Source organism: Trachypithecus francoisi, unplaced genomic scaffold (genome assembly GCF_009764315.1).
Source record: "Trachypithecus francoisi isolate TF-2019V2 unplaced genomic scaffold, Tfra_2.0 Lachesis_group21, whole genome shotgun sequence".
Classification (NCBI taxonomy): domain Eukaryota; kingdom Metazoa; phylum Chordata; class Mammalia; order Primates; family Cercopithecidae; genus Trachypithecus; species Trachypithecus francoisi.
In genome coordinates this window covers 50,355,491-50,379,129 of record NW_022681467.1, presented here as the reverse complement: position 1 = coordinate 50,379,129, position 23,639 = coordinate 50,355,491, and the positions used below count along the sequence as shown (strand labels likewise).

The window sequence follows — 23,639 nt, the reverse complement described above, 5'->3', positions numbered from 1 at the left end:
CCCAGCTAAATTTTGTATTTGTTTTTAGTAGAGACAGGGCTTCACCACGTTGACTAGGCTGGCCTACAACTCCAGACCTCAGGTGATCTGCCTGCCTCAGCCTCCCAAAGTGTTGGGATTACAGGTGTGAGCCACCATGCCCAGCCAGTTTAAATAGAATTTGTAATTGTTCACGTTGTCTGCACTGTGGGCCATTCTGTCTCATGCTTCAGAGACCACTCCTCTGAAAGAAGGGCTTACTAGGATTTGCCTAAAGTCATTCAGCAAACCTGAAGCCATGGCTTCTGGCCTCAGTCCAGGGTCCCATCCAGCCAAACATTGGCTCCTAGACCTGAGGTCTCGGGAGAATGACCCGGAGGGCTTGTTCAAACACACGCGGCCTGGCCCCACCCTCAGAGCTCCTGATTCAGTAGGTGTGGGGAAGGGCATGGAAATTTGCATTTCCAGCAAGACGTCAAGTAATGCTGATGCTGTGATTCATCAGTCCACTACATCATTTCTTGAAACCTGGTCCCTGGCCCCTCGCCCAGACCCTGTGTACGGTCTGTTAAAAGTGCAGATTGCTCAGCTACATCCTGTGCCTTAAGATCCAGAGTCTCTGGGGATGAAACCCAAGAATCTGCATTTTAAGTGACTTCCCCCAGGACACTATGATAAATGCAAATATCTGAGAAGTATGGCTCTGCAAAGATTAAGTGCCTCATGTTGTGAGGCCTTGATGGGGGTCCTACCTTTGAAGGAAGGGCACTAACCAGCTGGTATGCAACAGCTGGGAGTTGAGCTGAGCCCTCTCCCCAGAACTGCCAGGCCTGGCCCACACCCCGGACACAGGCAGCACCGCGCTTACCTTGCAGGCGGTAGAGTTGCCCCGTGCTGTGCTGTCGTGTGATGTGCTGCCAGTAGGCACTGCGAGGCAGGGGCACCATGGTGCTCAGCGAGGCGGCCCGCTCACTCATCTTCATCTGGAGCTGCAGCCAAAGGGAAGAAAGTTGTGTGTCAGGAACACTGGAGCTGAAAGAGGCCTGACTGAGGGAACAGGGGAGCATGGAGTACAAGAACCACAGAGCTGGCCAGGCTGCAAATCAATGGACATTGACTGATGGCAGTGGGCATGGTGGCCAGCTACTGTTTTTGCTTACTTAGCAGCCTCCATTCTTTACCCTGCTTGCAACAGTGCATTGATGATGTTCCTCTGGGGAGCTTCCCTCCAACTCAGCTCAGTCCCTCCAGTCCTGGTGGGGCTGACTCCCCCATTCACTTTAGGGTTGGGCTGGTGACCCATGCCAGACCAGGCAGAAAGAATTCGTTGAGACATTATTAGGATTTTTGTGGAAGACAGAATCAGCAGAAGTGAGCTAAAGATTTGTGACTGCTTTGTTCATTGCTCTATCCCCAGAGTCTAGAATATTGCCTTGCACACGGGAGATATACAAGTAACATGTGTTGAATAAATGAACCTTCTTGTGGAGTTGATAAGAGGTTGGAGATGGGACTGGAGCCTATCTTGGAACTCCGAAGGGACCAGGTGACAGTGAGTAGACACCGTTCAGAAGAAGACAGCCAAGAAAAGGAGAGAAATCTTGAAAAGCTCCACTGAGACTTTGGATCCCACTGAATCCAGAGGCTGGCCCCAGACTTTTCAATTGTATTAGCCATTTCATTCTTTTCAGTTTTGGTTTTTTGTTTGTTTGTTCATTTGTTTGTTGTTGTTTGTAGGTTTGTTTTTGAGACAGAGTCTTGCTCTGTCACCAAGGCTGGAGTGCGGTGGCGCGATCTCAGCTCACTGCAACCTCCGCCTCTGGGCTCAAACAGTTCTCCTGCCTCAGTCTCCCGTGTAGCTGGAACTACAGGCGCACGCCACCGCGCCTGGCTATTTTTGTTTTTTATTTTTAGTAGAGATGGGGTTTCTCCATGTTGGCCAGGCTGGTTTCAAACTCCTGACCACCCGCCTTAGCCCCCCAGAATGCTGGGATTACAGGTGTGAGCCACCACACCTGGCCTAATTCTTGTCAGTTTAAACTGGCTTGTGTTGGGTGTTCTAGCATCAGAAAGAGAAGAAAAAAAGTCTGCTTGAACAAGTAACTTTTCTCAACAAAGTATTGTTCCAGACATTGAGGGAGGAAAAAAGATGAAATGGCTTTCGGCAGCAGGCAACTCCAAAGACACAGTTCTAGTCCCCCAGATTCAGAGAGCAGTCAATGGCCTGACCAACCACATGGGGGAAATAATTGCACAAAAGAAGGAAAGTTTCAGAGAGAAAAGAGCCTGTAGGATGGGTAGAATAAAAGGAAGGTGAACGGGGTCAACGCATGCAAGAAGAATGGGGGTGCAAGTGGAAGCAGCCCTCCAGGCACCCCCGTATCTGAGCCCTGGTCTTAGACACAATCATGACGCGGTTGATTATGCCATTATGTAAGAAGTGACTATTTGCAAAGTTGGATTTCCCGGATACTTGAATATCAAATAATCCATTCCCATCTTTAAAAAAATTCACCCACAAAGACTTATGCAAGATGTTCATTGGGAGGTAATTGGACATTGGCGAAAGCTGATGGCTATTTAAGTATCCCCTCATTCAAGGCCCGGTTATCTACACGTAGGCACAATGTAATACTTGGCAAAGATGGAAGATTTACATGAATTGGGAATGAAATATTTATATATTGTACCACGAAGGAAACACAGGGGGTTACAGACCTGGTGCAATGTCATTTTAGTTACTCACATGAAAATTACTGGCATTAAACATTTGTCCATTTGGGAAATATGAGAGTTTGATGAGATGATACCTACTTAGCCTTACCTAGCAACAAATAGGTAAAGAGGAAAAATGAAGACGACGATGATGATGATGATGATGATGATGATGATGATGATTAGAAATTGCAATGAACATTTTAGGATTTTTTAAAAATATTTTCAATCTCTTAAAGAAAAAAAAGTCTCCACTGTACACATCTCATCAGCCTGGGAGTTTCAGGCATAATTCACTCAGTAAAGCCAAAATAATAGGAGGCTTCCTATGTTGAAGACCAAAACTCCTTGTAGTTGTTGAGATTCAACTTGAAATAAAGATTATATACTCATTCAAAATATAATTTAATTTATAGGCATTGAATTTACATTTGCTGAATCGAATTCCCTGTCCCTATCATAATTCCACAATTACCAAAACATGTCCCCAAGTGGAATCATAAAGCATTAGGTTCCATGAGGACAACTTTTCCTAAAAATAAACTCTTAGATTAAAAGGTCCAAAATCTAAGTACTAAGCTAGTAGAAAAATTCTGCGGCTGTTTCCTGTTTTTAATTTTTAAAATGTATTTTTAATGGACAAATAATAAGTATGCATATTTATAGAGTACAATGTGATGTTTTGATCTATGTATATACAATAAAAAGATTCACTCGAGCTAATTAACATATCCCTCACCTCATCAACTTCTCTTAGTGGTTCTTTCTGTATACACAAAAGTCTAAAAAAATCCAAAATGATTTACCAGTGACTCTTAGTAACATTCTATTTCATAGGCATGGAATTCAAAAAATAAAAGAAGGAAAAGAACTCAATTTAGAGGTACTGGTTATTTGATTTTCTTAATATAAAGAGATTCTATTTAATTTAACAGCTATGAAGAAAACATTTGTGGAATACTAGTCACTTCAAATTATTCACTGCTTCACTGCAAATATATTTAGGCAGCCCAGCATGATTTGACTGTATTTTTAGAAAGCTGATTTGGGATCGAGAGTGAAATGACAGCAATGCCACGTTTTGAAGAGGAGAGCAGTACAAAGCCTGGCTCCCTAGCTCTTTCTCAACCCTTTGGAAAAATATCTAATTTTATGAAAGGAGCATTTTAATTGTCTTTGGACAAAAAGAAAAGCCTTTTAACAATGCAGAAATGTCTGCATAATTGTGTAAGGGAGAAAAGACTTAGGAAGTCATTTGGCGAGAATCCAGCAGGCAGATTTCCGCTCCCTCTCCTGTGACGCTCCAAGTACCCCTATCCTTGATATCAACCACCAGTGGAGGGCTGCAAGTGGCACTGATGTACCACCCTGGTGGAAATAGCAGTTAGCACTCATTTTTGGAGGAGTTAAAATTGGGTTACCTGGAGTGCCGCAGGTCCTCAAATAACGTCAATTCACTCAGCTTTGTTTCATTACGACTTTGATGTGAACATAAAAATCTCTTCCTGGCAGGGTCACTGTCTGTGTAGATTTGGCATGTTCTCCCCATGCCTGCTTGGGTTTTCTCTGAGTCCTCTGCTTTCCTTTCATATCCCAAAACTGCCTGTTGGCTTCATTGGTGTGTCTAAATGGTCCCTGTCTCAGTGGGTGAGGGTATGGGTGAGTGTGTCCTGGGATGGGAGGGCCTCCTGTCCAGGCTGGGTCCCATTTGGCACCCAGAGCTGCAGAGATGGGCTCTGGCCACCCGTGATCCTGAACTGGAATCACTGGGTAAATAATCATCTTGTTTTTATTAATCTTTCTTAAATGTACGTATAGCTCACATCTATTTCAATGTGTAATATTAGAAGTGTTTTGTCTTTATCTAGAAGTTTGGTAAGGATTTTGTAACCAGAAATATGCTATAGGAATTTAACTCTTCTTTATATCAGTCAGCCTACGGGAAAATTGGCTTTGTTATATGTCCTTCCGCTAAAGTCACAGAATCTATCAACAACGTTAAACAAGGGCTTACTGTATTTGGAGAGAAGGGTTACAGTCTTCCTACTTAAAAACATATATAGTTTATATAGTGTTTTTACAATAAATATAATATCTTCACATTAACAAGTAAAAATAAAAATTACCCCAAGCCATAGAATTATAAAGTATGGGGATTTCCCCTGTAAGGTGACACAGACATTCTTGAAAAACCTTCCATTCACAAAATTGTGGGAAAATTCAGGGGGTGGGTTGACCACTCAAATGTATGCCTATTTACATCCGGAGTCCTTGTTACTTTGGGGGATAGCTTGCACAGCCCAGCTAGACTGGAGGTTGATTTGGGGTTATAAAAAATGTAGAAAACACTTGATTGAAAGTGCCGTTTGAGGAAGTCCAGGTGATAGACGTGGAGAAGGGGCTCTTGCAGAAAGTTAGCAATGGTGGCTGTGCAGCCACATGAGCAGGAGCTGAGCACGACTGCAAAGGCTGGGCACACCCCCTAACAGGGAGGGAGTCCAGGGACCTGTGCTCATGGCTCATCTTCTGGAAGAGGCCCTGCCTGTGCACCAGTCTATTAAGTACCTTTTCCTTTCTAGCTTAAGGTTACAATTTCACTCCTGCTAATCTACGCTTCCTTTTCTCAGGAAAAATTGCTTAGGAACCAACACAACCTTAATATTGTAATGAATTTCCAATTTTTCAAATACATCTGAGCTCAGTGGCGATATAGAAATGGTGTGGCTGGGTGCAGTGGCTTATGCCTGCAATCCTAGCACTTTGGGAGGCCAAGGTGGATGGATCATGAGGTCAGGAGTTCAAAACCAGCCTGGCCAACATGGTTGAAACCCTGTCTCTACTAAAAATACAACAGTTAGCCAGACATGGTGGCAGTGAGCTGAGATCATGCCACTGCACTCCAGCCTGGGTGAAAGAATGAGACTTCATAAAAAAAAAAAAAAAAAAATGGTGCTATAGTGGAACAAAGTGTATACCATACATAACCCACACTCCTGACCCCGTATAACCTACTAAAATCATGTCCCTGGACTCTATAAAAAACAACCACAAAAGTTACAAATAATCCACTGTTCCTGTGTCAGAAAAATTTAAAAGAATCATGGAACATTAGAGTTGGAAGAACCATGGGGGATATCCAGCCCAGTCTCCTGAGTTAACTGGTCAAGGGACTATATATCCTCACGCTAATGGCCAAACTTCTTAGACTGGGGGGCTCTGATCTTGATACCCTTCCCATCTCAGGCCTTAACACAGCCTAAACCACACCACTCAGCCCAGCCCGTTCCAATCACCAGGAAATCCATTGCACATCTGTTCCTAAGCCCAAAGGTTCTCCCCACTACTTACATGGTTAACTTCAACCTTCCCTTCAGGAGTCAGCTCAGGAGTCACCTCCTTTACATACTCTCCTGATATCTCTTCTCCTTCCTTAACAGGATCAGGTGCTTCTACCAGATATCTCATCATTTTACTGTTTTGTGATAGTCAGTAACCTAGCTCCTGCTCTAGACCATGAACTGCTGAAAAGTAGGGATTATCTTTTATCTCTGTATCCTATCCCCAACACCTAACTACAGCCTTCAGAGACTTAACAAATGTGTAATGAATGAATGAATGAACCCAGACTTTGCCTAAGTAGCAGAAAATAGTCTTCAAAATAAATCCTAACCAAGCTATCAAGTTAGAAGCACTGTTAGCCCAAGGCTGAATTCATGCTGAAACTTTAGGTCCAGGTTAAATTAACATGGCTGTGACTGACTGTGGGGAACGTGGCAGTAAGACTACGTCACTCGTCTTTGCCATTCAAGTGATGAGCAGAAGCAGGGCCTTGGGGAAAGATCTTTCTTATGTGTATATGCACAATCATTTAGGACCATCCAACAGCGGGGGAGTTTAGCACTGCACATTTATTAATTCTATTAGCAGTGTTAGCTCAAGATCCCACCAGAGTAGAAAGACAAGTCTTTGTGAAAGTCAAACAAATGCCTTCTTGTACTTCAACACTAGAACTTTCCCTCTAAACAGCAGGAATGTATGCAGGTGTCTGCCCAACCTGGCCTAAGTGAGTCATAAAGCAATCAATCAACTTATGTCATCAACTGGGTTTTCAATGCCCAAAGACCCATGTTATAATGTAGAAGCAGAAGTCGCTTTGCTTCATGCGAGTTGTTTGGGACTACAGGTCTCTTTTCTCTTAGTTATTAGAGACACATGATGAAACTGTATAGAAATTAACAAAAATATTCAGATGACTATAAAAAGAAGAATGAAGTTCTGATACATGCTACAACACATATGATTCTGAAAACATTGTGCTAGTCACGAAAGTGCAGGGATTGCATTATTCCATGCTATGGCTTGAATGTTTGTCCCCTCCAAAAGTCCTGTTGACATTTAATTGTCTTGTGACTGTTTTGGGAGGCGGAACCTTTCAAAAGTGCTGCCATTATCTCAGGAGTTCGTTTGTAACCATCCGACGAGTTCTTCCTGCCCATTGCACAAATCAAATCAATCCATGGAGATCATGGCATTGCAGGAAAGAAAGAGCTTAATTGACGTGAAGTCAGACACACCACGTGGGAAATGGAGTTATTAGTCAAATCAATCTCACTGAAGGCTCAGAGGTCAGGAGCTTTTTAAAGATAGTTTGGCAGGCAGGGGTTAGCGCGTTGGTGTTGCTGATTGGTTGGAGATGCAATCATAAGGGTGGAAAACGGTCCTCATGTGTTGAGCCCACTTCTGGGTGGGACCACAGGACTATTGAGTTACAGGTCTGGGTGGGGCCATCTGGTTGTCAGAAATGCAGAAATCTGAAAAGCCATCTCAAAAGGCCAATCTCAGGTTCTGCAATAGTGATGTTATTTTCAGGAATAATTGGGGAAGTTCCAAATCTTGTGGCCTCTAGTATAATGTCTGGTTATTTTTAAACTACATCTACATCTTAGAAGAATTCAGACCCCTTTTATCCTCCTAACTTGGCCTTTCATTAATTTTACAAGGGCAGTTTAGTTTCGGGGAAGGGCTATTATCATTTAAACTTAAAACTAAATTTCTCTCCAAGTTAGCTTGGCCCAAGCCCAGGAATAAATGAAGGCAGCCAGCTCGTGAGGCTAGAATCAAGATGGAGTCAGCCATGTCAGATTTCTCTTACTGTCATAATTTTTCAAAGGCAGTTTCAGGTTTATTATTGCAGGAGTAGGTTCATCCCCTCTTGGTCTCTCTTCCTGCCCTCTCTACTCTTTCACCATGTGATACTTTCCACCATGCTACGACACAACAGGAAGGCCTTTTCCAAGATGCCAGCACCTTGATCTTGGTCTTCCCAGCCTCTAGAACCGTGAGAAGTAAATTTCTGTTCATTATAAATTACCCCGTCTTTGGTATTCTGTTACAGCAGTAAAAATAAACTAAGATATTCCATTTATATGAAATGTCCCAAATAAACAATTCCCTAGAGAGAACATAGATCAGCGGTTGCTGAGGCCTAGAGGGTACTGTCAAAAATATTTGAGAAGATTTATTCTGAGCCAAATATGACTGACCATGGCCCATGACACAGCCCCACTAGATCCTGAGAACATCTGCCCAAGGTGGTTGGGCTACAGCGTGGTTTCACATATTTTAGGGAGATACAAGACATCAATCAATACAAATAAGATGTACATTGGTTTGTTCCAGAATAGGTGAGACAACTCCAAATGGGGGCTTCCAGGTCATAGGTAGATTCAAAAATTTTCCGATTGGCAATTGGAGGAATTTATCTAAAGGCCTGGAATTAACAGAAAGGAGTATCCGAGTTAAGATAAGGGGTTGTGGAGACCAAGGTTTTTATGATGCAGATGAAGCCTTCAGGTGCCAGGCTTCAGAGAGAATAGATGGTAAATGTATCTTATCAGAATTAAAAGGGCACCAGACTCTTAGTTAATTCTCTCCTGCATCAGAGAAAAAACCTGGAAGGGGAAGAAGATTCTCTACAGAATGTAGATTTTCCCCACAAGAGACAGCTTTGCAGGGTCATTTCAAAATATGTCAAATAAATATATTTTGGGGTAAAATACTTCAATTCCTTTCAGGGCCTGCTATCTCTCATGTTGGTATCTTACTCCTACAAAGACTCTGTTTTGTCAGTCTTAAGGTCTGTGTTTTAATGTTAATGCTGGTCAGTTCTGCCTGAACTCCAAAGGGAGGAGGGTATCATGAGGCATATCTGACCCTCACTTCCCATCATGGGCTGAACTAGTTTTTCAGGTTAACTTTTGAATGCCCTTAGCAGAGAACAGACGTCCTTCCAGTTGACTGAGGAGCTTAGAATTTTAATTTTGGTATGCAGAGGTGGTAGCTGAAGGAGGTGTGCTTTCTTTGACTTCAAAAAAAAAAAAAAAGAAAATGTTTTGGAATCAATTGTGATAGTTTCACAAATCTGACTACATTAAAACCATTAAATCGTACAGTTTGAAAGGGTACATGTGTATGGTACAGTACATGTGGTATGTTCGTATCTCAATAAACCTGTTACCAAAATAAAAGCAGATAGTAGTATATGCCCTGAAAATTATGTTAAAAACATGATAATAATCCCAGCACTTTGGGAAGCCGAGGCAGGCAGATCACGAGGTTAGGAGATTGAGACCATCTTGGCTAACATGGTAAACCCCATCTCTACTAAAAATACAAAAAAAAAAAGCAAAAATACAAAAAATTAGCACGGCCTGGTGGCAGGTGCCTGCAGGCCCAGCTACTTGGGAGGCTGAGGTAGGAGAATGGCGTGAAACGGGGAGGTAGAGCTTGCAGTGAGCCAAGACGCGCCACTGCACTCCAGCCTGGGCGACACAGCGAGACTCTGTCTAAAAAAAAAAAAAAAAAAAATAGCATGATATGATGAATTAGTGAGTGGCTACTTCTGGTCAAGCAGCCCCGGGGAAAGTACCATTGAAGGAAGACATGACTGACAACTGGCTGAAGCACGTCCCCCGTCATTATTGTTGTTAACAGCACCAGTAAAAGCCTTGTAAAACCTTCCCACTACTCACAGTGAGTGAAGGGCTGATTGCCAAGGCCCTTTCCTCATAATGGTGAGAAAATTCTATCAGCCCTCTTGGGAGACAAAAAGATTCTAATGACTGGACCACTGTGCATAGCTTGTCACTGAGAAAAGAAAAACAACTGTCTGCAACATCTGCCAAATGCATTTCTGGTTTCCCGGTTCCTCATTTGGTTTCACTGACACTTAACTTGTTGCTAGCGCACTTCTTTCATGAGTCTGAGACCAGGAGTGCAGAGCAGTGGCAGGTCTTAGCCTCAATACTGTACCATATTGTCCTTCTCTGGAATCCAACTGTTTTTTACGGTAGAGCATTGTGTTTTGCAAAATTGAACAGCACAACAGGATGTAATTGTTTTCTGCTTCAGTCAATCATGAGTACCATATGCCATCTTTGTGACATCAGTCTGGATTCATTCAGAAAGGAGCACAAATCTTCACATGGCAAAAAGATCAGTACCTCAATACTTAATGCCATCCTCATCAAGTTCCTAAATTTTCATCAGGTTGCTCCTTAAAGTATGAATAACTCCAGTGGGGTCTTTGCCAGTATCAACTCTGCATATGCAAATTGCATTGTAATTTTCCTTTCATTCAACCTGGGCCCTAAAGCGACTGAATAAAGACACTGTCTTGATAAGATTCAGCTGATTCGGAAGCCACATCCACGCCTGAACACATTCTCAACCTGAGAAACTTCCAATTCTAATCGTATCTTCTGTTTCGTATACAAAACCCAACTAATTTTCTATCAATATTTCAAGCACAAAACATGGGCAAAGTTGAGTCAGAAGGGCCATCTCAGTCCAAGAGAGAAAGAGTAAAACCACGTTCCAAATGAAGCCAGCCTCTGAATACCTGCTTTTCTCACTCTGCTGAAATCTCGGCTCTCATCTACACTACCCTCTACATTCACTGACATTCTCCAGGTGGCTTCCTGAACAATACCTTTGGGTTCTGCCTACTTATTCTTCTGTGAAAATAATATGTGAAACATGATCTCCCTATGCTTTCTGGGTCCTGGGCCAGCAGTTCAGTTATCCAACTGCAAGCAGAAGCATTACCTGGAGGGCTTGTTCAAATGCAGATTCCTGGCCCCACTCCTAGGGTTTCCAGGGGTGGAGTCCAGGAATTTTTTTTTTTTTTTTTTGAGATGGAGTTTTGCTCTTGTCACCAAGGCTAGAGTGCAATGGTGCGATCTTGGCTCACTGCAACCTCTACCACCCGGGTTCAAGTGATTCTCCTGCCTCAGCCTCCGGAGAAGCTGGGATTACAGGGACACGCCAGCACACCTAGCTAATTTTTGTATTTTTAGTAGAGATGAGGTTTCACCACGTTGGCCAGGCTGGTCTCGAACTCCTGACCTCAGGTGATCCACCCGCCTTGGCCTCCCAAAGTGCTGGGATTACAGGCGTGAGCCACCACTCCCGGCCAACAATTTGTATTTTGTAACAAGTTCCCAGATGGTTTTGATCTGAATGATTTAGGACCTATGCTTCGAGAATTACTGTTCTGTGCTGTTTATTACCTTTAGATCAATCAGTCTGGGAAATTTTCCACTGTGGTAAGAGCCCACATGAAAGTCAGAAAATCTGAGTTAAAGTCTGGAATCTGCCACTAATAACTGCATGACCCTAGGCTCATTACTTAATCTCCCTTAGTTCTTAATATCTTGCCAATAAAAAAAAGAGAAAATAGTTCTCGCTTTGCAGCCAATTCTTAGGTCCTGCATAATTCATTGTGGCGTTCCATAGTTATTACCAATATTTATAATTAGCTCTATATCATGATATTGTCTTTAGCAAGACTTTCTGAAAAAGGTTATAATGGAAGCATTCACATTTTCTTTTCAAATCTAAATATCTGTTATTGGACTGTATTTCTAGTTTGAGGGCAGAAGCCTTAAAATATTTTTAGGCAACAACGACAAAAAGCCATACATAAAACCACCAAATAATATGCTTAGAGAATACATTGAATCACCTGGTTTCAGTGAATGTACAATGAATCCAAAGAACAAGCTTGAGTTAAGATGTTACTATAGGCATGGAACCATTGCAGGAACAGGAAAAAAGCAAAAAAGCTCTAAACCCTCACATTCAGCCATGACCCCTGCAGGGAGTTTACAGTCTCCAAGATAGCTCTGTCTTTGGGTCTGGTAGTATTTTGCGTGGCACAAAAAGTGGGGATGTCCATATTTTGTGATACTACCTTTTCTTTTCTTTTTTTTTTTTTTTTGAGACGGAGTCTCACTCTGTCTCCAGGGTGGAGTGCAATGGTGCGATCTTGGCTGACTGCAACCTCCGCCTCCCGGGTTCAAGTGATTCTCCTACCTCAGCCTCCCAAGTAGCTGGGACTACAGGTGTGTGCCACCACATCCAGCTAACTTTTGTGTTTTTAGTAGAGATGGGGTTTCACCATGTTGGCCAGGATGGTCTCGATCTCTTGACCTTGTGATCCACCCACCTCAGCCTCCCCAAGTGCTGGGATTACAGGTGTGAGCCACTGCACCCAGCCTATTACCCACTTTTTTTACATGTAATAAATTATGTTATTCTTCCTTTTACTACATTTTTTATTATGTTCAGAAAATACAGAAAAACATATAAGGTAGATTTTAAACCACCCCACATCCACTACCCAGAAAAACAAAACAAGGAAATAAAAACCATTTTTGAACATATTAGTATATTTTCTTCCACCCTTCCTTCCTCTCTCCTCTCTCTCTCTCTCTCTCTCTCTCTTTCTCTCTCTCTGTGTGTGTGTTTCTTTCTTTTTTTCTTTGTCAAGGCCAATATTTTTAAAAAGGTACATACATAATGTATATTTAACACAAACTGGACATATTCTTATGCCATTCCGTTTTTTCATTTAGTATATTATGAACATATCCTAACATTCCTAAATACTGTCTTCTACAGCACCATTTTAATGTCTGGATCTCAGTCCATCCTTTGGCTGTATCATACGTTGTTTGTTCATCTCGTAACCACTCTTTAATTTACCAGATGAGACGGTAAAATTAAATTCTGACACAATCTCCTTTGTAACATTTTTTTTTCTCTGCTGACCATAATTTTCCTCCTGGGACCTACTATATTGAGGACTGTTCTGACAACCAGTTTTTAAATGAATATTAGAATTTCATTTTAATTTGCATGTTAAAATGGATTTTTAGACTGACTCAAAAATTACTTATGTTACTGCTATATCAAAAAAGTAGATGAGTTGGTAATTTCATTTTTATTCTTACACAGAGGAGTCTTACCTTCACATTATTGTGCAACAGACTAATCTGTAGCCAATAAGAAGAGAAAATGTAAATCTTTGTGCAGTGATACGAAATAATCGTAAAAACAAAGGAAGGCAATTATTAATCTAAACCGATTCACAGAGAGAGCTTGTCATTCAGATGGGTTTAAATACTGTCTATCTACAACCTGACAATTCCCATTCGGAAATCAGCAACCCTTATCTCTCCCCCAAATCTCAGAGTTGTGTATTTAACAGACTATTTCCCACTCCCACCCAGATGACTGGTAGGCATCTCCCATTTAACATGTCCTGAACTGTTGTTTCTCATGCTCCTCTCCCCTCAACCTCTCCCCCTTCCGAGTAGAGGTTTCCTCCATTCTACGTGTTGTTCTGGTTAAAACACACACACAAAAACTACAGTCTTGAGATTGACTGTCTCCTCTACTCTTTAAGACTTCTTATGTATCAGCAAATCCTGTTGGTCCAATCTTCAAAAATATATCCAGAATCCACCACTTTCCCTCACCTCCATAACCACCATCTTGGTCCGTACCCCGATGCTCACCTAGATACTCAGATGACTGCAGTAGCATTTAACTCATCTTCTTGCTTATATCCTTGCTCTGGGCACCCTCAGTCTTTTCCAAACAGCTTCCAGGGTGATCAATTCGAAAGCAAAGTTAGCATATCACCCCTATGCAACTCTCCCCAAGGAAAATCCATAGCTCATAGCTACAGGGTCAGACAGGACCTGGCTCACAGTTTCCTTCAGAATTCACCTACTATGCTCTTCTCATTTCATCTGCTCCAAAATCATCAACCTCTTTGCACATGCACATGCAAAGCACAGACCGCCTCAGGGCTTTGGCACTTAAGGGCCCCTCTGCCCAAAGCACCTTGCCCTTAGGAATTTTCAGCGCTCCTCCTTCACTTGCCTCAGCTGTGTGCCTGGGTATCACTTTACCAGAGTGACCATTCCTGGTCATTCGCTCTGCCTTACACTGATGTCTTCTTAATAGCATCCATCAATTCTTGATATATATTTACATATTGATTGTTGATTGGCTTCTCCACCCACAGCAATGTAGTAAACTCCTTGAGGACAGAGTAGTTCTTGTTCTCTGTTGTACTCCTACTTCTTGGAACAAGGCCTTACAGAGCAAAGGTACTTGTATGTGTAGAATGAATGAATGTATTAATAAATGTTTTATATCTATTAAACAATTTATATTCTGGAGAGATTCAAAGGAATCTGGTAAAGTGTTGGCTTCTGAGAACGTAAATTGGGGGTCTGGGGTTGATGGGACAGAGACTTGTTTTATAGTGTATGTTCCTTTGCACTATCTGCACTTTATATCATGCTGCCAATAGAATATTTTAATCCAATGCTTTATTTTGAAATTAATGCAACTCAAAATAAATCACAGCTTCCTCGCTCACTTGCACAGTATTCTATTCACCACTTTCAAGGACGCTGTATCTGTGGATGAGGCACTGAAGGATATGTTAAGTGCATTACTCCTCTAAACACAGTCTTATAAAGAGGAAACATTTTCCTACTTCATACACTGTGGTTTTATAAGTCCTCCCCCCAGCACCATCCCTAACCCTTTTGGTTTTCTCCAAATGACACTAGCAAATGAAAACCAGGGGAAATTCAAAGGAGAACAGCAAACAGTCCTCAAAGAAACCAAACATAATTTTGAGTCTCTAACTAGAAAGAAATATTCAAAATATTTCATGAATAACAAGTATGTTTTTAACTGAATCTTAAAATGGTCCCTGTATTTCCACAAGATTCAGACCAAATGGTCTCTTTTAAAAAAGAACGATGATCATAGACAATCCATTTTCTAAAAGACATTAAAAATAAAAAAATGTGTTTGTGCCATGTGTAATCCATTTACCAAGTCTGAAAAGTCAGTATTTCTGAGGTTTATAAAATACTTTCCTAAAGTTCTCACAAATGTATCTTGTATGGCTTGGTGTGGGGCGTAATTTACTGAGAAAAATACATTAGCTGCATTTTGGGGGGCTCGTTCTGCTTGATGAAGCAGGTTCATTTAATCAATACAAACTGCTTAATATGCTAATTGCTATGCTAAGTGGCAGTAACCAATTCCTCTGGAACAGAGATGCAGATGTTATTGAACAAGTTTTGTAATAATCATGAGGCAACCACGTGGCTGATGAGTAAGCCATTCTTAGGGCATACAGAGACCTGCACATCAGTTCTGGTTCCTCCTCTTTCCTCCATCTGCTGGATTCGGTGCATTCCCCTTTGTGTTACAGGAAGAATGAATCCTTAAAAGGATCCCATTTTCTCCAATGAGAAAACGTAATCACTTATAATTTGTTCTTGTTTCCCTGAACACTTGCAACCTTGTGAACATATAGGGTTAACACACACTAAAGGCTGGTGAGCGTCTGGTGTGATGAGACAAGTAGAAAATTATGCCTGAATTGACTCTGTTCTCAGCACAGGATATGATTACTGATCAGTGAGTATGTCTCACTGTGAACCGTTTTATCATGAAGGGTGGAGAAGCATAAGGTGTATGCTATGATTTCTCTAGCTCCTGTTTCATCCCTTGTTTTTTCTTGATACAGTCACACTTCTTGAGAATATACATCCTTTTGTTCTTTTCAGAACTAAGGGGCCAGATCCTAAAATCCACTTCGGAGCATCAGTGCTGGAAGCATGTTACCTGGTCTAGTGACCTCAACATCACCTGAGTACTTAACCGGAAATGTGCACTTCAATGCCCTGCCCCAGGCCTGTTAAAACACTCAAGGTGGAGCCCAGAAATCTGTGGCTTTACAAGCCTTGTAGACGACTGTGATGCACAAGTAAGTTGGAGATCCGCTGCGTCTTTCTTTCCCTTACCCTCACCCTGTCACCTTTACCCACACCACAGACACATTTACACTCAGACCCCAGAGCCTCTCTCTGCTTTCAACCTCTGACGAGTCTCCCAAACCTGTTTCTTCCTTTCAGTTCCCAGTGAGTATCCATCCAGGGCTTTTGGTTTCCGTCCTGACTCTCTCCTTAACTACAGGGTGACCCACCAAGCCTTAGTTTCTGCCATTATGAAATGGATCTACTAATATGTCCAATAAAATGCAAGATACTCCAGCATTTCAAAAGACAAGGCAGCAACACTGATTTAAATATTTTTAAAAACTACTTATATCCTTTAATTCAGCAATCCTACTCCCGAGTTTAGAAAACTCAGTTAACTAAGTTCACAAACTCGGTTCAATTAGGTTAACAATCTATAAGAACTGTGTACAAGGATAATTGATGTAGTACTGGTTTTGATGTTGTTGTTTTGTTTTGTTTTTTATTTTCAGGGACCCACTTCACAGCCAAAGAGTATTGTTTTAATGGCAAAAAATCTGATATTCTTATACATAGGTTTAATAAATGATGTTACATCAAGACTCCGAAATATCATGCAGCCATCAAAAAGAATGAATAAGAACAAAGTTGGCAAACTTTTCTGTTTTGGACCAGATAGTAAATGGCTTTGCAGGCCACATCATCACCAACTACTCAACTCTGCTGTTTCACTGTGAACAACAACTCATAAATGAACAAGGAGGATGTAGCTGTGTTCCAATAAAATTTAAATTACAAAAACAGTCACAGGCCAGACTTCGCCCCTGGGCTGTATTTTGTCAACCTCTGAATTACAACTGTACTACAAGACTTCAAACTATTTCCATTAGATGTTTACTGTTGAATGGAAAAACTAGGGGTTAGTTGTGTGATGTGATCACAATTTTGTACAAAAAACAATTGCATCATGACATCCATCTTTTGTATGTATCTGTGTGTGTATGTGTCCATGTATATATGTAGATGTGCATATCTGTACAGGATTATATGGGTACACAGAAAAACACGGAAAGGTATGTGTGAACTTCTTAACTAGGTTTAGGAATTGCTAAGAAAGAGACAGGAGGGGAAAAAGATGCATGTAAACAAATTATAAGAAGAAAAAATAGAGCACTAATCATCATCTATATGATCATAATTTTGCAGTTAGTTAAATTTTACAGACATGTGTTTATGTAAAAATAAATTAAATAAGATTCAAAAACCAGTCCCTATCTCCAAGGATAGTTGTGAAAATTGAACAAAATAAAGCATGCAGACTCTCAGCAAAGAGCCAGATGGAGCCGCTCATTCCAACTCTAATTATCCCTCAATTAGAAGAAGCCTCCTAACTGGGTTTTCTGCTCACATGCTTCCTACCTAAAAACCTCCGCCCTTTCCCTCACCCCTTTCAATGAATTCTGCACTCAGTGTTCTTCGGCTCATTCATTCCCTCATTCCATCCATTTATATACTCTGGGCACCATTTATAAGCCACACACTGTGCTAGGGACTGAAAACTTAAAATAAATAAAACTTTCACACTTTCTCCGTCCCCCAGGATTTTAGAGTGTCTGGTCAGAGAGCTAGTTGAAAGCCAGGTTTTGGATATATCATATCATTGTCTGCCTCCACAACGGTGCTCCTTCCTTTAAAACAGAGAGAAGACCCTCCTCGCAGCAGAGTTCTCCTTCCTGAAGGCAGAGATTTCTTGTATATGCTCATATATGTCGTGCCCACCAGGATTCCTGGCATAGAGCAGGCATTTAATAAAAAGGGATTGGATAATTGAATTATGGATAGATGAATTGATTGAAGAAATGAATGAATCATTTGTGTGAATGGGAATTCCCTATAATCTGCCTTCCCTTGCTTCTCCCACTACAAGTCAGTAATAGTAACAGCTCAGGTTGCTGCTGTATTTAATAGGTACCAGGCGCTGTGCCAAGAAACCACCTGCCTTGTCTCACCTGGCAAGGTGTGAACTAATATAATCCACACTTCGTAGAAGGGAGAACCAGTACTAAGGATAGTAAAGTTAGTAGCCCCAGGACCCTGAGCTGGTAAAGATGTCCAGCCAGGATACAGGACCTGGCCTCTTACTCCAGAGCTACGGTTCATAACACAATCCTACGTATTTCTCATAGAAAGTACTGAGAGTATTATACAGATCCTAAAGGATGGACTCAAATCTACTGTGTTCCAAATGCTAAAAGGCACCTTAATTGTATTTCCAAAGCTTAAAAAAATGGCAACTGGCCAAACATCTAGGCTGCAAGGAGATGAGGCTGCCCCCACCATCTTGAAAAACAGGATATTAGAACCTCTATGAGGCCCCTGGACCCCCACTGTCCCAGGGGCCTTCTTTCAAGTGGAAATTAACGATCTGCCAAACATGTGGTCTCCCCCGACATTCTAATGAACCGGTCCTCAAGGGCCACCTAATTCTGATTCCAGCCCTGACAGATGTTTGGCAGGAACCACCCAAAGAGCCGTCTTTACTTTCTCCAACTCCTCTCTTTTGTTCTGACATTTGGAGGAAAAGTGATGGGTACTCCTATCATCCAAATGTTACCAAGATATCACAGAATATTATGGAACTGTCAAGAAAATAGAGTAGAGGCTCACTTCCTTGATGTTAGAAAACACACACACACACACACACACACACACACACACACACAAATGTGGGTAAGAAAGAAAGACCGCTTTCCTGCTAACGGAAAGAAAACCGTGCAGCAAAGCCACCAGACAGTGAGCAGAACGCTGGCGGAAACGATGCCTGCATTGTCGCTTACAGCTTTGACAAAGCAGACGGTTAGTGAAATCAACCATTTGGGTCCAAATTTCCAAGTGCAGCATGTTGCCGAGCACCAGATGCACTCAAATGGTTATTTTCACGGGGAATGCAAGTGATTTGCATCCATTTATTCAGAGCCATCTGAATTCTCAGCCACATGCATAAAACAAATTCACTGCTCCCTTTGCCTCCAGTAACTTTTTCTGCCTCCTTACTAAAAAAAAAATCCTCTCCCCCACCTGTACATTGAAATAGACGTCCTCAGGGACTGAGTTTTCTGTGGCCTTTTAAAGCAGACTTGCCTGGCACCTGTGCCCTGTGTGGGCATTAGCAGAGAACTGGACTTGGTATTTTGGTTTCGATTTTTCTTTTCCTCTTGGCTCACATAATAATTTATTTGATCCCTATTTTGCTCATTCAACAAACCTTTAAGCCCTGTGCCAGACCCTGAGCTTATTACACACCCATGGGGCCTTGTCCCTGCCTTCCAGAGGTTTACAGGCTCAAATGGAGCTGCCACTTATTCAGAGGTCAGCTTTTAAAGTTAATGCATAAAATAAAAATCCCATCTAATCAGATTGTCCTTTTAAAGACTAGGGCTCACACTCAGTGGAAGCAGGTGCTTTCGTGACAAGATGCCAAGCACATGCCACAGTGAAGGGGTGGGCTGCTGGACAGAATCACCCGCACCATGTATTCATACATTGTTTTCTTGTTGCACTTTGCTTTACAAAGCAGGTATAACTGAGCGTATTTCTGGAATTCCTGCTGAGTACTAGGCTATGAGCCGCACAGAAGACAGGGGTCTTACCTCATAGTCACATGTGGTTGTGCTTGTTCTGTTCTTTGATATAGCACAAACATCATCAGGGTCTTGAGGAAACAAGAACTCTGAGCTCCATCATTCAAATTCCTGGTATTGCCTGTTTATGTCCTCATTGCTTCAAGGTGAGTCTCTTTCTCCTGGCCCAACTCACATTGGTTTAAGTAAAAAGGAAATCACCTGCCAGGCACAGCAGCTCACACCTGTAATCCCAGTACTTTGGGAGGCCAAGGCAGGTGGATCACAAGGTCAGGAGACCGAGACCAACCTGGCTAACACGGTGAAATGCCATCTTTACTAAAAATACAAAAAAATTAGCCGGACATGGTGGCACACGCCTGTAGTCCCAGCTACTCAGGAGGCTGAGGCCAGAGAATCACTTGAACCCGGGAGGCGGAGCTTGCAGTGGGCCAAGATCGCGCCACTGCACTCCAGCCTGGGTGACAAAGCAATACTCCATCTCGAAAACAAAAAGAAAGAGAAAAGAAGAGGAAATCACTGTAATAGTCCACATGTGTTGAATCTTACTATGCCCTGTCTCGGTGCCTTACATGTACTAGCTCATATGAACCAAAACACCAAGGCATAGGCTCTAGTATCACCCATTTATTTCATATGATGTGAACAAGGCAAACAGAGGCTGAGTTGCACAGCTCAGAAATGATATTCAACCACGAACACACAGACCCATCAAATTCTGGCCCAGCTTCAAGCAAAACTTGTCTATCAGAAGAGCAAGGGTTTCAACTTTGGCCCTACTGACATTTGGGGCCAGCTCATTCTTTGTAGTGGGGAGGCGGGCTGTCCTATGTATTGCATGGTACTTACAGCACTCCTGGCCTCTACCCACTAGATGCCAATGGGACACCATTGTTGGCAGCCAAAAATGACTCCAGATACTGCCAAATGTCCCCTGGGAAATAAAATTGCCACTAATTGAGAACCACTGTTTCAGGGTGACTACACGTTCCAGTTTGCTTGATCACATCCTGTTTAGGTATGTTCCCCAGGCATAATTCTTCACCAAGGCTGACTTCCCAGGAGTACAGTGTGTGCAGTCATACAGGGCTCCGTGCTTAGAAGCGTCCTGTACTTGATTTCACGCCCTGTTACGACCATTTTGAAAATCTTAAGAGTTTTTGAACTTACTCCCTGACTTCCCAAAACAGATTGGAAACTGCACTGAATTGATTTCTTTCTTCTCTCAATCCTCATCACTTCTACCTCTGTCTTCTTTGCCATGCTTGACACTGGGAAATAGGATTACTCATCACCATCCACAGGGTCAAGCAGATGCACGTGTGATTTTATGCTCTGAAGTGAACACCTCCAAAGGAGGGAAGGGTCGTGGCATGACAGGCTGCCTTGCCACCATCAAGCTCACAATATACTGCCTACTGACAGAGCCCCCATCTCAAATATTAATACTTGTTTTTGAGTTTATAAACAAAGTCACGATCTGTTAGCAAAACAAGTTGTCTCCTTTTCCTATAGAGGCTTAGCCATGAGCCAAACAACATCCCTGGCACCATGATAGGCGCTCCCAGCTCTGGGGAGGAGCTGTGTAAACTAAGGCAGCATTTAATAATCAGGTGAAAGCACTATTAAAACACACCCCTGCACATTGCAAATTATTATGTGGTTACAAGAGACTGAAACAGAAGTGCTCAGAAAATGAGATTTGTTTCCCCTAATACACAGGAACAAAGCCATCACAAATTTAAGGAAGAAGCCTGAATTTCATCTGCATCTGTCCTATCTGAATAAGCAGTTTGTTCTGTGTTAAATGTCTATTAGTAAATGTAGGTTAATCTCATTTAGCTTTAGCTTTTTTTTTTTTTTTTTTTTTTGAGATGGAGTGTCGCTCTGTCACCAGGCTGGAGTTCATGGTGCAATCTCAGCTCACTGTAACCTCCGCCTCCTGGATTCAAGCGATTCTTCCGCCTCAGCCTCCCGAACAGCTGGGACTACAGGTGCACGCCACCACGCCCAGCTAATTTTTGTATTTGTAGAAGAGATGGGGTTTCAAGATGTTGGTCAAGATGGTCTTGATCTCCTGACCTCATGATCCGCCCACCTCGGCCTCCCAAAGTGCTGAGATTACAGGCGTGAGCCACTGCGCCCAGCCCATTTAGTTTCTTTTAATTTCTACAGAATTCATAAGTAAGTACAGCATGGTGGTACAAGTGTGGGCACTGGAGCCAGTGGCTGCCTGGGTTTAAATCTTGGCTTTATCACTTCCTATCTGTGCATCCACACTTCCAACACCTAAGCCATAAAAATGGGATAGTAGTGCCCTTTGATACACCATGTTGAAGATGAAATGTTACTACATCTAGTACTTGGAAAGTGCCTGGCACATAATAAGTTCTCAAGAAATATCAGACGTATCATCAATACCATCAGTAGCAGCATGTAGCTAACTCTTGTTTATTCTAAAATTTAGCCCAGGCATAACCTTCTCCAAGAAGATGTTCTTGATCCTTGACAGACACTCTATAGCCCTGAGAATTTTCCTATCAAGCTTCTAAACTCTACCACATATTTTTCTTTAAGGCGTTATCATCTTTAATCGTGATTTTTTTTTTTTCTTTTGAGACTGAGTCTCACTCTATCGCCCAGGCTAGAGTGCAGTGGTGTAATCTCAGCTCACCACAATCTCCACCTCCTGGGTTCAAGCGATTCTCCTGCCTCAGCCTCCCAAATAGCTGGGATTACAGGCACCCACCACCATGCCTGGCGAATTTTTGTATTTTTAGTAGAGACAAGGTTTCACCATGTTGGCCAGGCTGGTCTCAACCTCCTGACCTCAAATGATCTGCCCTCTTCAGCCTTCCAAAGTGCTGGGATTACAGGCGTGAGCCACCGTGCCCGGCCAATCATGCATTTTTATGTGCCCGAAGTGAAAGAACCCTCCCTCTCTCTTACCAGTTGAATCAATTACATTTGCCATATGCCAGAAACTCAACCACTGTTTCTTTTTCCAAAAATACATTACATAGCCGTAGTTAAAACAGTTAAATATAAGAGAAAGACATAAAGTAATATATGAAAGCCCCTTCCCAGACTCTCCAAATCATAGTCTTGCTCCCAAAGGGTAACCAACACTACCACATCCATTTGTACCCTGCCATAAGTTAATTTTCTGCACTTAGAAGAGCATTAGTGAGGTGTCAGAATCCACCTTGAGTTCTGCCTCATAGTCATTCATTTCCTTTATACACCTTGATATGACTGTAATACGACTCTCTTCATGTAGTCATTAGTACACATGAATCTCCTCTATTTCTAGTTGACTGCCTCATGTAATTCCTGTCCTATCATGTGCCATAATCTGTCCCCCTGTGGTGGACACTTAGCCTCTTTCTAGTTATTTCTGCTCTTACAAATAAGCTCCCCAAGAACGGGAACGTCATCTTCTTCAGAGCCATGTCCCCAGTACCTCGTATAGTATCTAGTGGATAGCAGGGCTCAGCAAATACTTGTTAAAAAGAGGAATCTAAGAATAAAGGAACGAGTCCTCCCGTGAACATTTGTGTACACATCATCTTCTGCTAGTACGCTTCAGAGTAAATTCCTAGAAGTACTACTGCTGAATAAAAAGATGTGTGAATTTAATTTCAATAAATAAGAACACACTGTCCTCCAAAGAGACCATAGCAAATTAAACCCACAGAACTACACTGTTACATGAGGGGTATATTTAGAACTCCTTATTTAAATGGTAAGCTACTTTAAAGATGAAAACAAATGCCAGGCATGGTGGCTCACACCTGTAATCCCAGCACTCTGGGAGGCTGAGGTGCGCGTATCACTTAAGGTCAGGAGTTTGAGACCAGCCTGGCCAACATGGTGAAACCCTGTCTCTACTAAAAATACAAAAATTAGCTGGGCGTAGTGGCAGGTGCCTGTAATCCCAGCTACTTGGGAAGCTGAGACAGGAGAATCACTTGAATCTGGGAGGCAGGGGTTGCAGTGAGCCAAGATCGCACCACTGCACTCCAGACTGGGTGACAGAGCAAGACTCTGTCTCAATAAATAAATAAATAAATAAATAAATGATGGAAACACTTTATGCTTTATTATATATTCTCCATAAGATCTAACACATTGCTTTGCAAGTAGTAAATAGGTATTTCATAAA

At 42.1% G+C, this 23,639-nt stretch overlaps 1 protein-coding gene across 2 annotated transcripts in view; it reads right to left on the bottom strand.

Annotated features, from left to right (window-relative positions):
* DOK5 (docking protein 5) overlaps nt 1-23,639 on the bottom strand; it is a 172,909-nt gene that overhangs the window by 7,983 nt on the left and 141,287 nt on the right. For both annotated transcript variants that reach the window (XM_033186791.1, XM_033186789.1), the window contains exon 7: nt 848-968. In XM_033186791.1, coding sequence (XP_033042682.1) covers nt 848-968 — 121 coding nt within the window. The remainder of the gene's footprint in view (nt 1-847; nt 969-23,639) is intronic.